The 13059-nt window shown below is 42.4% G+C and overlaps 1 protein-coding gene and 1 long non-coding RNA gene across 2 annotated transcripts in view; both read left to right on the forward strand.

Moving 5' to 3' along the window:
* The first annotated feature begins 276 nt into the window (after positions 1-276).
* REXO1 (RNA exonuclease 1 homolog) overlaps positions 277-13059 on the forward strand; it is a 120267-nt gene continuing 107484 nt past the window's right edge. Inside the window, exon 1 of the mRNA XM_072601534.1 lies at positions 277-625. Within this exon, the coding sequence (XP_072457635.1) occupies positions 424-625 (202 nt within the window). The 5' untranslated portion in view covers positions 277-423. The remainder of the gene's footprint in view (positions 626-13059) is intronic.
* LOC140499732 (uncharacterized) lies at positions 6021-8118 on the forward strand. Its single transcript, XR_011965526.1, has 2 exons — positions 6021-6464; positions 7911-8118. It is a non-coding gene; the product is annotated as an uncharacterized lncRNA (long non-coding RNA).

The raw sequence follows: 13059 nt of genomic DNA on the forward strand, positions 1-13059 counted from the left end.
CCACAAGCCAGAGGGGGGCGCTCGGGGAGACATGCAAATAAATGCTAATTGTGCAACAGTGCGCGAGGGATCCCGGGGAGAGGGCGCGCGGCCGGTTCAGAGGCAGGCAGAAACCCCGCCCCGTCCGGCCCCGCCCCCAGAAGCAGAGGGCCAGACTTTTTGCTCAGGCGCGCCTCAGGGCAGCCCCGCCGCGTCCTGCGTCCTCTAGGGGCCCTTCGCAGAGGGCGGGGACAGGGGGGCGGGCCTCGCGCGGCAAGATGGCAGCCGCGGCTGAGGAGGCTGAGGCGGCGGCGCGGCCTGCGGGGCCCCGGAGCTCCAAGAGGGACCTGTAAGAGGGGCCGGCGGCTCCGGCGGCTCCGGGCCCCGGCCCCCGGCCCGGCTCGGCGAGGACGGCGGTGGCGGTTGCGGCGGGGCCCCGGGACAATGCTGCGCTCCACCGGCTTTTTCCGGGCCATCGACTGTCCCTACTGGGCCGGGGCCGGCGCGGGGGCGTCCTGCTGCCGGAGGCCCTACTGCCACTTCCGGCACCGCGGCTCTGAGCGCGGCCCGGCCCGGGGCGAGGCGTCGGCAGCAGCCGCTAACGGCCCCGGCCCTGGCGGCGGGGGCGCGGTCCGGAGCGCGGGAGGTAAGGCCCGGTCCTTACCCGAATCTGTGCCCTGTCCCCCCTCCCCCTTTCCGTAACAGCTTCTCCTGTCCCTTTCTATTCCATCCCTGTGACAGCCCCCGCCCCCTCCTCTCGCCTTCTCCCCGCCCTCCGTCCCTGTGACAGCTCCCTCCGCCCCCCCATCCGACCTCCTCTCTCTCTCCCCTCCCCCATGCCTGTGACAGCCACTCTACCCACCTCGGGATCGGGTCCTCTCCGCTTCCTCCCCGCGTCAGCCCCCGCCCCTTCTTCCCTGATCCATATTTCAGGCCTCTTCCATCAATAGACCAGATATTTTTTCCCCATTAGCTCCATCTGTTTGCAGGGATTCTTTCCCACTCCTCTGCTTCTCTCTAGTCGGGTTTCTTCCCTACCATCACTGGGAGGAAGGCCCAGCGTCCTTAACATATTCATTGACAGTCATTTACTGTTGTTCCCAACCTATTGCTAGGGGTATGTGGGGCTTAGGAAAGGAGACCACATGGTTCTTGCTTTCAGGGAATTTACAGTTTGATGAAAGGCAATTAGCATTTGTTAATGAATCCAGCATTTTTTTGTGTTCCATTAAGGTCAGGATAGACTGCAGAGAAGGGGGGAGCCGGTGTACCTAAAGTCATCAGGGAAAGTTTAATACAGGATGTAGGTCTTGGGGTGGATTTGTTTTGCTGGAGGAGAAGCGTTGAGGGGGTTGGAATATTTGGGGAAGGTTTGGTTGAGGAGGTTAGGGGAGGACCTCCCAGAATAGGAAAGCACATAAACAAAGTCCCAGATATAGTGGGATCATAAAATCAAGAGATTCAGAGCCAGAAGGGACCTTAGAAGTGACTTATACCAAAGAGCTTATATGTAGATGGGAAAACTGAGACTTGAAGAAGCTCAGTAACTTGGTCAGGGTCACACATCTAAGTAAATAGCAGAGGTAAGATTTGAACCCAGGTCCTTGGACTCTACATCCAGCATGTCTTCCATTATACCACAAAAGTCAAATATTTCTTCTAAGGGACTGTTTCATCATCTTCCCACCCCTCAGTAACAGCTGCATCCAATCATTCTAGGCCCTCATTTATAAGAGACCAAGTCTAGCTCTTTCACCTTTTCCTGTTTTAGCCTCTTATCTTTCCTTTTCAGGAGTTCTCACATCTACAGAAAAGAAATATCTTCTGACATATATTGAAAAGTGCACTCAGCTTCACTTTTATTTTTAAAGAATGCATATTTCCCTTTCCTCCCCATCACACCTTTCCATGACAGTTCTTAGTTCTCTGGTGAAATAACTGTTACTACTTGGGTACCAGTTCCATCTCTTTTAATTCTTGGTCTTTCTCACCATGACAAAGGACTGCCTTTCTTTGTTCGTACTCCTCTAAGGAAATGAATTGTTACCTCTCCACCAGAGGGCCACCTGTCTTGTATGAGTCGAGACCAACTATTCCCCTCCTCCCCCCATTTTTCCCTTTTTCATCAGCTCCTCATTTTCCTATGCTTTTGGCAGTAAATAGTCATCATTCTTGATTGTGACTTTTTTTTTTTTTACAGTAGCTCTGGAGTGAGTTGGAGATGGAAATGGAAAATGATCCCTCTTTTTTATACATAACTATTAATTCTTTAACTTGTACAGTATCCCTAAAGAGCCAGCTCATTTACTTAAGTCTGTTTTGGGAAATATGGAAGCTTATATGGAGGGAGAAAAGAACGTACTCTTCTTAGTTCCAGAGGACAGAGCTAAGAGCAATGGATGGCAGTTAATAGGGAGGCAGTTTTCAGCTCATCATAAGGAAACAACAGAGCCTTCTAGCCCTGAAATGGGTTACTAGGGGTAGTAAATTTCTCTTTCCTGGAGTATTTGAGCTGAAGCTGGATGATCACTTATTAAGGATTATGTAGAATGGATTCATATAAGTAGGGGTTGGACTGAATACTCTCAAGTTCCTTTCAGTGCTACAAATAAGTCCTAGTAGCATGTAATTTTAAACTATGTAGAACCTACTGATAGTGAATACTTGTTTAGGTGCCACTGTGTGAATGTTTAACCTCCTGGCACATCGTTAATCCTGTTGTTGACAAAGATAATTCGGTATCAGAGCAATTGAAAATAGATGTATTTGTACCAATGAGTTTGATACCAGTGACTTAGGTGGTAACCCTTCATCAATGGCAGTGGTCAGGATGACTGTCAAAAGTGATATTCCTGTGGTTTTTTGCATCTTTTTTTCCCTAGGTGCTGGCCATTGCACAGATAGGAGAAAACATGCTGTTGGATCAAAAAGAATGTGGGCTTAGTACTTGAATTAGTAACATTTCAGGAATTAAGTGTGAAGATCCGGTTTGGCCATGTATATGCAACTAAGACTAGCACTAATTGAGATTAAGTAGTACTTTTTTTTTTTTTTGGTTATAGTTATTTGAATATGTGCCCTCCCCTTCCCAAGCTATAGGCTCCCTAAGGGCATACAAGTCTTAAATATCTATCCTGGCCCTGCCTCTCCCCCCTTACTTAGTTTATGTTCATTTAAATCAGCTGTGGGTTTTTAAATTATCTTTGGTGTAGACCTTGTGCTGTGGACATGATTGATTCTGATTTCTGAAAAGCTTTACTGGTAGAGCACAACTTCTGGCAACTTTTTAACCAAGCTCAAGGCTTAGAATATGGCCCAGTAATACATGAGTCTGTTGACTACATGTAGGGAAACTCATCACCAGAATGGGACCCCGCCACCCTGGCATCTAGGGAAGGAGAGTTCATGGCGGACCAAGTGACTTTGATAGCCTGTACCATGTGGCTAGGATGAATGCACATTCAGCTCTGAAGTGTGATATGTGGCATGCCCAGTGTTGTAAGATTCATGCACTTTGCTCACTACAACCCTGTGAAGGTGGGACTACAAATAGTGTTCTCTTCATTTTTTAGAAGGAAAATAAGATTCAGGTAAATTGACCTGTTCAGGGTCACACATCAGATGAGTGTTTAATAAATGTTTGTAATAGCCACTTCACAAGAATCCATGGATACTGAATGTCATTGCATGGGGTTTGTGACATAAAATCTGACGGTAAATGTGGGTTAACTGATCAACAAGCATTTCTTAAGAGTTCCAAGCTTTGGGATTACTAAAACAAACGTGAAGAGGAGCTTACAATCTAGCCACAGGATACACGTGCACATATAGTTATATGTACAAAATTTACACAAGGTAATTTTTTGGAGAAAAGTACTGGGTAGAATCAGGAAATCTTTCCTGTAAGAAGGTGGTGCTTGAGTGAGCTAAGCCTTGAAAAAAGCTCGGGATTCTCAGGTGAGGAAGGAGTACCTTCCAGGCATGAGGGACAGCTTGGGTAAAGGCATGGAGGTGGGAGACAGAAGGCTATATATGAAGAAAGGCAAGAAGGCCAGGGTGTGTAAAGGGGAATAACTCAGAATGCTTCTAGGAAGAGTAGTTTGGGGCTAGGAAAGGTTTTAAATGCCAAATAGAGCAGTTTGTATTTGACCACAGAATCCATAGGGAGCCTTTGGAGTCTGTGGAGGGAAGTGACACGATCATATCTGTGCTTTTGGTAGCTGTGTAGAGGGTGACTGGGAGTGAGGAAAGACTTGAGGCAGGAAAACTAATTAGGAGGTTGGTCGGAGGAGTGATGAGGGCCTTCCCTGGGGTCTTATTTGTGTAAGAGGAAAGTCTGAAGTGAGCAGATGATAGAATTAGACTAGCTGGATCACAGAGTCACCTCGTACTTCCTGGGTGAGATGTGGCTAACAATGAATGAGCTCTGCCTCACAGGACAGTGATATGTGGGTTCAATTATAAATAGATGCCTGTTGTTGATCCTGATGAGGGTCACCATGGGGCAGTATGTACCTTTGGAGCCAAGGAACCTAGGTTTGAATTTTGATTTTGCTCCTACTGCCAGTGTGACCTTAGGCAACTCACTTAACCTCTTAGGCCTCAGTTTCCTCATCTCTAAATGACCTTTAGGATTCCTTCTAGCTCTTAATTAGAATTTTGTCACTCCTTTAGGCCTCTGTTCCCCTCTATTTAAAATGCCAGCATTGAACAACAGGAACTCAAAGGACCTCTGATCTTCTCAGGGTGTGAAAGGAGTACTGCTGCTTCTCACATGTTACATTTTATTCTTTATTATTCTACAGTTTGAGACAGCCTGGTATTATAAAGTCCCAAGCTGCATGTTCATGTTTCCTTAGAAATTAGATGTCTAATTTCAAGGCAGATGCTAGTAACCAAGGATTCTATGACATTTGGCCTGCCTTTAAAATTATAAATCCTAAAAAATGCGCATATCCTATGTACGCATATGTGGGCCGTTTATGGAGAAACTACTTTTGTTGTAGATTAGAAAGATCTTAGAAGACAGATGGTTTTATATAAATTTAAAAATTGAGCCTATGAAGAAGGGAATGAATGCCTTAGTCACAATTATAAATATTTGTGTACTTCATGCAAGGCCCTTTATTCAGTGCTGTGAGGGGTCTGAATAAGTTCCATATATGACTTGGGTTTGTTCTCAAGGACCTTATTCTTGATTTGGGGAGATAACGGAAGATTTCAGATTGACAAAAGGAAGAACTTGATGACAATTAGCACTGTGCAGTAGTGGAAGGGGATGTCTCCCTACAACTCGAGGCATTCAAGGTGTGAGGCCCTGCCACTATTTGAGGGCTGACTGTTTGAGGGTCATGCTTCAGGTAAGGATTTGGCTAGACTCCTCTCTGGGTCTCAGGTACTTCTGTTTAAAACAATGGGGATTGGACTAGATGATTTTTAAGATCTAGCTGTGACATTTTATATAGAACTCATTGTCTTCTTTTTGGCATCATTACCCTGCAGTGCTTCTGTCCAGGAAAGTGAAGGAGGGTGAGTATTCAATCAGTAGAAAATAGCTTTTTTCTCTTAAGAGACTTTTCTTAACTTCTTTGAGACTGGGGGCATGGGAAACAGAGCCTCCAAGGTACTACATTTAGCAGAAAATAGCTGGCTGCCCATCAGTGATGTGAATAGTTTAAGTACACATTGCTTTATTGAACTTGTGGCATATAGTTATGGGGTTTTCACTGGGGATAGTATGTTTTCTTCTCAAAATTGTATTTTGATTTCTTCAGAGATCAACAAAAACATAGTTTCTTGAGATTTAATACTTTCTAATTGAAGATGAATTGTGAGTCTTCTCAAAGTGATTAGACTAGTATCGTTAAAGGGCAAAAAAACAAAGCCCAAAGGAAACATGCCAGAGACTGGAACTTAGGACATTTGAGGTTTTTGGAAATGGATCATTGATTATACCTTGAGTAATGGTTTAAATTGGGAATCTTTATCTGATTCCTGGTGCAACCTGTGTTCTCTTTGCTCTCTTTCCTAGTGTGCTGGGATGGGGGTGGGGCCCTAGAAGTCAGGAATAGGTAAGAGAGCTGCCTGGGACCTGGCTGTGATGGCTTCTAGGAGCAGGAAGTGATTGAGGGGAGTCTCTAGAAAACAGAAGAGCCTTTACCATAGCTTGTAAATGCACTTCCCCCAGATCTGCATAGCTAAGTTAATCCTTTGTAGAAACTGACATATTATTTGTCCTTCTCTAGCACATGCAGGATGCCCTTGGCTGCTTCAACCATGCCATTCGGGAAGGCTTGGGAATTCTTACACTGAAGATCAGTAAAATAAAAAAAAATCAATTTCACATGTAATGCTGCTGAGAGATGACCTTCAGGTGAACCGATTCTTCACTCTCTGATGTGTCTTCTGGTCACCACAGATTTGTTTGCTAATAGGCATTGAAATTCTCAAGAGCTGAATCTCTAAGAGGCCCTGACTCTGCATCAGTATGTACAACCATCATTCACTTTACAACTCACAGAAACAATATCTCATTCAGTTTAATCATCACACATCTTGAATTTTTCCAGAAAGTCTAGAAATGCATATATTTCAGTTGAATGGGCTATTAAAATGTCCTTCAGTTAGAGAGGCAGAGAATAGTGGACTTCAAATCTGGAAACCTGGCTTCTAGTCCTGGCTTTCCCATATAATAGCTGTATGTCAGGGGACGAGTAGCTTTTCCTACTCTGGACTTCAGTTCTTGATCCTTTCACATGGGAGCGGAGCTAGATTATCTTCTAAGATAAATTCCAGCACTAATATCCTATAGTTTGAGATAGCCATTTATCTTGGATGATTTTAGTTTAGGCTTTTATGGAAATAAGGCACTGGACTTGAGATATTTAAAAATAATGAGAGTTCTACAAGTGGAAGGTATATCCTGGTTAAAAAAACAAGCAGTTTAAAGTCAGATGATCTGCATTTGAATCACAGTTTTATAGAAGCTATCTGTATAATCCACAGGAAGTTATTTCCCTTTAGGCTTCAATTTCCTCCTCTTCAAAATGAGGGGGTTGGATTAGCTGAATTCTAAGGTCCCTTCTAGATACGATGCTGTAACTACAGATGCAGTCTAATCCAGTGTGAATCATTTCTACATAGCCTCTCTGATAGGTGACTGTCTAACTTCTGTGTTAGTACCTACCTCTCAGCCCGTTCCATTGTTGGACAGCTCTGAGGGTTAGACGTTTCCTAAATTGAACTGAAATCTGGCTTTCTATAATTGCCCCCAGTGGTTTGTTATTCCCTCTTGAGCCAGGCAAAAGAAAAATATATTTAATCCCTTTTCCATGTGATAATGCTTCAGATTTTTGCATTGACCCTAGCAATCATGTTCCTAATAGCTCTTCTATAATAGAAATTGTTTATATCTTTCTAAGTGCTTCACATATTTCACAATGCTTTTCCACACATTGAATTGTTTGAAAATTATTAAATCTTTGAAACTAAAAACTGCTGGAGTTAGTATATATTTAATTCAGTAAACATATACTGAGCAATACTTGTGTGCTAGGGAAGATTGTAACCCAGAGGATGTCAGAGCTGGAAGGGACCTTAGAGATTTTGGAAAACTAATGTTCAGTCAGGGAAATGATCTTGTCCCAGGTCATAAGATGCTTAGTGGCAGAGCCAGAATTGTGCCTAGGCCTCCTAACTTCCCAGTCAAGCGTCCTTTCCTCTTACACTGCACTGCCTTCTGATGCTATTCTAAGGAGAAGAGATTGTGTAAAGTCATATTGAGCTATTGTTTTATCTATTTACTCTTGCTCCTGGCAAGTGACATTTTATATAGCTTATCAACATATTGAACCTAAAACCTATTTCCTTAAGAAGCCTAATTTGTTTGGTCCCAAGTACTCTCTTTATTTAAGTGTTTCCTCTTTCCATAGATAGGAAGCTTTTAGAATCAGACTCACAGAGCTGGAGGGTCCTTAGAAGTCATCTAATCCAACCCCTTGCCTGATGGATGAGTCCCTTCTACAGCACCTCTGCTCTGCTCATGGTCATCCAGTTTCTACTTGAACACTTCCACCAGTGAGAGGCTTTTGTCACAGCACCCAGCACACAATGTTAAGTAATAAAAATCAATGATTTCGATCTTGGCTTCTGGGCTTTTTTTTAGGGGAGTGGGGAAGCATTAACAAACCAGAACCATGCATCTGAACATGGTGCTGCCTGTTCTTTTTAAACTATTGACTCATTAAGTGTAAAATAGGACCACCTAAGGTCCTGGGGTGGGGTAGAAAAGGGGGTGCCAAAGTTGAATGCAAAAAGATCTAGCCCTGAACTTAGCTGAGTGCTCCTGGGCAAGTGCTTCCCTTCTCTAAGCCTAGTGTCTTCTGTAAAAATAGGGATAACCCAGATGACTGTGTGGTGCATTGAACTTGGAGTCAGGAGAGAGCTAGCCCTGAGCAAGCCATTCATCTCACCTTTCTGAGCCTCAGTTCCTTCATCTATAAAATAGGAATGCTACTGGCATTGAGCAGTAGCTGTCTCAGAGGGTTGTGAGGAAAGCATTTTGCAAACTTTTGAAGTTCCTTCTAAATGCCTGATGTTGAGGTAGAAAGATGTGCACCCTGAGAGCAGCACAGAGCACTGGACTTCTCTTAGGTTTTCTGAGTTTTTGTCCCATTTTGGTACTGGGGTGGAGGGGTGACTCGTTTTATCTTTTGAACCTTATCCTTTTCGGTAACATGGAACTAGCGGCATTTGCCATGTGTACCTCCCAGAGAAAGAAGAAAAGAGCTTTAAAAGGTGCTAGGCCTCCCTCTGATCCAAATCATAGGATTAGAAGAACTTTGTACATCTGTGAAAAAGACTTCTCCTTGATTTCTCGGGAAAAGCTCCTTCCCTTGGTATTTTGTAAATGTGAAGTCATAACCATGTAAGCACTGGCCATTAGAGAGAGAAAACAGACCCTTGCTACCAAGAGGTTTACTGCATACTCAACTAAGTGGAAAAGTAGGGAAGGAGGGAGAATGGGGTTAATACTATAAGTTTTTACAGTGCCTTATAGTTTCTAAAGCCTTTTTACCTAGGATGATTGGATCATATGAAAGAGACCTTAGAAATTTTTAATCCAGTTCTCTGATTTTACATAGGGGTAACCCCAGGTTTAAAGTCTGTTTACCCCCAGAGGTCAAGTCACTTGCCAGTAGTGACATGGCTAATCGGTGGCAGAGCGAATCAAATCTAGTGTTCTTTTCACCTTCCCATAGTGCCTCATGAATTCTCATTTGAGCCCCTAATACTTCTGAAAGGGTCAGCCCAAGGCTCTTAGTAATAATAACTAGCATTTATATAGTACTTCAGATTTACAAAGTGTTTAACCAGTATCTCATTTGATCTTCACACCAATCCTGTGAGGTAGGTGCTTTTATCCCCAGTTTATAGTTGAAACTGAGGCAGATGAAGGTTAAGTGAGTTACCCAAGGTCATAGCTAGAAAGTGAAGCCAGCTCTGAAGTCTAGTCTTCCTGATTCCAGGCCCAGAGCTTTATCTACTGCACAACCTTAGCTACCTCTGTATCACAGTATCTGATGCTCTCTGTTTAAAGTGAATATTAAAGTGTTTTTCTCCTTTCCGCCTTTTATCAGAAAAGGTAGGAACAAAAGTTGAGAAGTGGGCAGGTGACCCAAGAAACTGATTTTTACGTTTGAAGCTACAAAGCAAAGATCCATTAAATTCTAAAACCTTGAATTACCTTGAACTTTTGAATCCTTTGAACACTGTTGAACTTGTATAGTGGTCTCCCTAGCTGGGGGTGGGGGAAGGGAAGGTCTGAGGAGGAGGAACGTGGGTGAGTGGGCCTCTTGCCTTATGTCTCTTTGTATCTTTCCAAGTAGTCCCAGTAGGGTCTTGCATGTAGCGGGTAATTAAGTGTAGGCCTTTGTCTGTTATCTCATCAGACTAAAGGTCTGTGAAGGCAGAGCCTTCTCTAAACTTGTTGTATCCCCCCTCCTTACAGTGCTAGTTGATTAGTTGAAATACCCCTGTGAAACTAGCAGAGCAAGGGATGATTATCATTAAGGTCACACCATAAGTGGTGGTGATGATGGTGGTAGATCACAGCTTTTCTCATAACTAGTTATCTTCTAACTGAATTATTTGTTATGGGTGGTGTCCTTGACTAGGAGCCTGTTGACATGGGGTCTAGCCCCACTAAATCCATGTGTTTTTTTTTTTTATTTTGTAATGTTTAACAATCACTGCCATACAATTGCGATTTTATCCCTCCCCACCTACTCCCCACTACCCCCCTCCCTCCCCACGACTGCATACAATTCTGTATAGATTCTACATATACTTTCCTATTGAGTATATTTTCACTATAGTCATGCTATGTAGTCAGACTAAGATAAATGAAAGAAATCGTATAACAAATCAGAACATGATACACAAACACATACACATACACAAACATGATCTGCTACAATATGTGAGTGACTTCCATATTTCTCTCTCTGAGTGTGGCAGGCATTTTGCCTTGAGATCCTCCATTGGGATTTTTTTTTTTTTTTGGTAAGAAGTTCTTGTGTTATTACAAAATCTAGGTCTACCAGAAAAAACTCTCACACACTGTGGTTGTTGCTGTGCATAAAGTTCTCCTGGTTCTGCTCCTTTCACTCAGCATCAGGTCATATAAGTCCTTCCAGGCTTCTCTGAAGTCTTCTTGTTCATCATTTCTTATGGCACAATAGTACTCCATTACATTCATATACCATAATTTATTCAGCCATTCCCCAATTGATGGACATCCCCTTGACTTCCAGTTTTTGGCAACTACATAGAGTGCTGCTATAAATATTTTTGTACATGTGGGACCCTTTCCCATTTTTATGATCTCTTGGGGATATAGTCCTAGTAGCGATATTGCTGGGTCAAAGGGTATGCACATTTTTGTAGCCAATCCATGTGTTTTTGAACACAACCTTTCTGCTTCTTAATTTCCTCATCTGTAAGATGGGGCTAATCGTAGCCATTTCCATTGTAAAGGATGTTAAGGTGATAAAATATGGTGTTGATTCTATAAATGGAATACACTGTCACATGGTATTGTCCGTGCTCAACAGGGTTAGCTATTTAATAGATAATTACTAATATTTGTTAAATCAATAAATTAGTACTTAAAGATGCTGGAGGGTTTTTTTCTAACTCTTAAGGGGTAACAATGTTACCTCTAAAATTAAAGAATGTTAGAACCTAGAACATTGACTATCAGGCTAGAAGAGTCATTTGACAGATGAGGATACTTCTCAGAGAGGGAGAGGTCAAAAGTCACTTGGCTATTGGCAGATTTAGGACTAAGAGTCTTTTAACAACACCACTCACCCTTGTACTATAAACCACACTTCCTACTCCATGACCATTTCCTTATTACTAACAACCCATGTTTAAGAATACTTAAAAACTGGTAAACATTACTAAGCATGACACATGCATTTTGCTGCATGCATATGACAGATGAAATCCTGAGAGTTATTAACATTGGTCCAATAGCATATCTGAAAATAATTAGCTTATGGATTCTAAAAACAAAGTGCCAACCTGCCGACTTCCTCTTGCCTGGTATCTGCCTTGACTCCTTTTGTTTATGAGAGGTTCTGTTATTACCAGTGACTAATTTGTGGAGTACTAATATGTTCTGTGACTTTTTAGCATATGGATTATTTTGCTTTGTCACGGAGAGCTGAACTAGGACCATTAGGTAGAAGTTACAGGAAACAGATTTCAGCTAATTATAAGGAAAACCTTAACAATTAGCATTAACAATGTAATGAGCTATCACTGGAGACCTTTAAACAGGGATCAGATGAGCATTTCTCAGAAATATTATAGATTGGATTCATGAGTTGGACAAGATGCCTTCTGAGGTCCGTTCTAGCTCCAAGTTTCTTTGTTTTGTACCAAGAAGGTAGTAAGCACCTACAAGACTGAGACTGATTTTCATCTTTGTATCACTTTATTAACAGTGCCCTTATAGATTAATAATGTTTGCTGATTAGAATTCATATTACATTTTGTATTAAATGGGCTTTTGTGAACTGACCTGACAACTTAACTGCCATTTATAAATCTTTCTTCTATGGGAAAATGTGTTTCATTATAAGATTGCTGATTTAAAGCTGGACTTACCATTGGGGCATAGTTGGTTGCTAAGCTGAGGACTGCTTGTTATAGTGATGGGTTTACAGTGATGGCCAATTTCCTTGGTGGCCAAACTCTGGGGCAGAATGCATTATCTGGGACTGATTTCTGGGGAAAAAAAGCGGCTCACTTACCTCTAAGATGCCATCTTAGTCTTACTTAGGAGCCAGTTAGCCCACATATGAGTACTGTTCGGCACTAAACCATCTGTGAAAGATTGAGAAAGGGAAAAGTTGACTTTTTGTTAATATTCCTAGAGTGTCAGCTGGAAGGGACCTTGGTGATCAACTAGTTTAACTCTTCATTTTATAGACAACGCAACTAGTGGGTATTTGACTTGTTTAAGGTCACATAGTGGCAAACCCAGGTCTCCTGATTCCTTAATTTGACTCCTTTCTATTGTGCTGATTTAGAGAAGTGTGATATTGGCTCAGGTGACTTCTGTCTGTGAAATTCCGATTCTCTCACAATACAAAATCAAATTAGTCCGTGATTGGTTTTGACATCTCTAACAATAGTGAAAAGGGCTCTGGGCTTGAAGAAAGAAACTGGCTTTTAATTTTGATTTTGAGTTTGACACTTTATAGTGGTCTGACCCTGGGCAAATTAGTTCACCTCTCTTAGCTGGAATTTACACATTTGTGACTAGGTAATTTTGAAGAAACCACAAACAAGACAGTTCTTGCCCTCGGTGACATAAATTAATATTATAGAGCCTTTTGATGTTTACAGTGTTTTAAATATACTACTATCTGACTTCCTAAAGGTCATAAAGCTGGTTAGTGTTGGAGACAGGGTTTGAACCTAGGTCTTCCAAGTCTAGCGTTCTATTCACTGTGCCCAGTGTCTCTCCTAAAGGAGCTTCCATTCTGCTGGGGAAAAATATAGCAT

Source organism: Notamacropus eugenii, chromosome 4 (assembly GCF_028372415.1).
Source record: "Notamacropus eugenii isolate mMacEug1 chromosome 4, mMacEug1.pri_v2, whole genome shotgun sequence".
NCBI lineage: Eukaryota > Metazoa > Chordata > Mammalia > Diprotodontia > Macropodidae > Notamacropus > Notamacropus eugenii.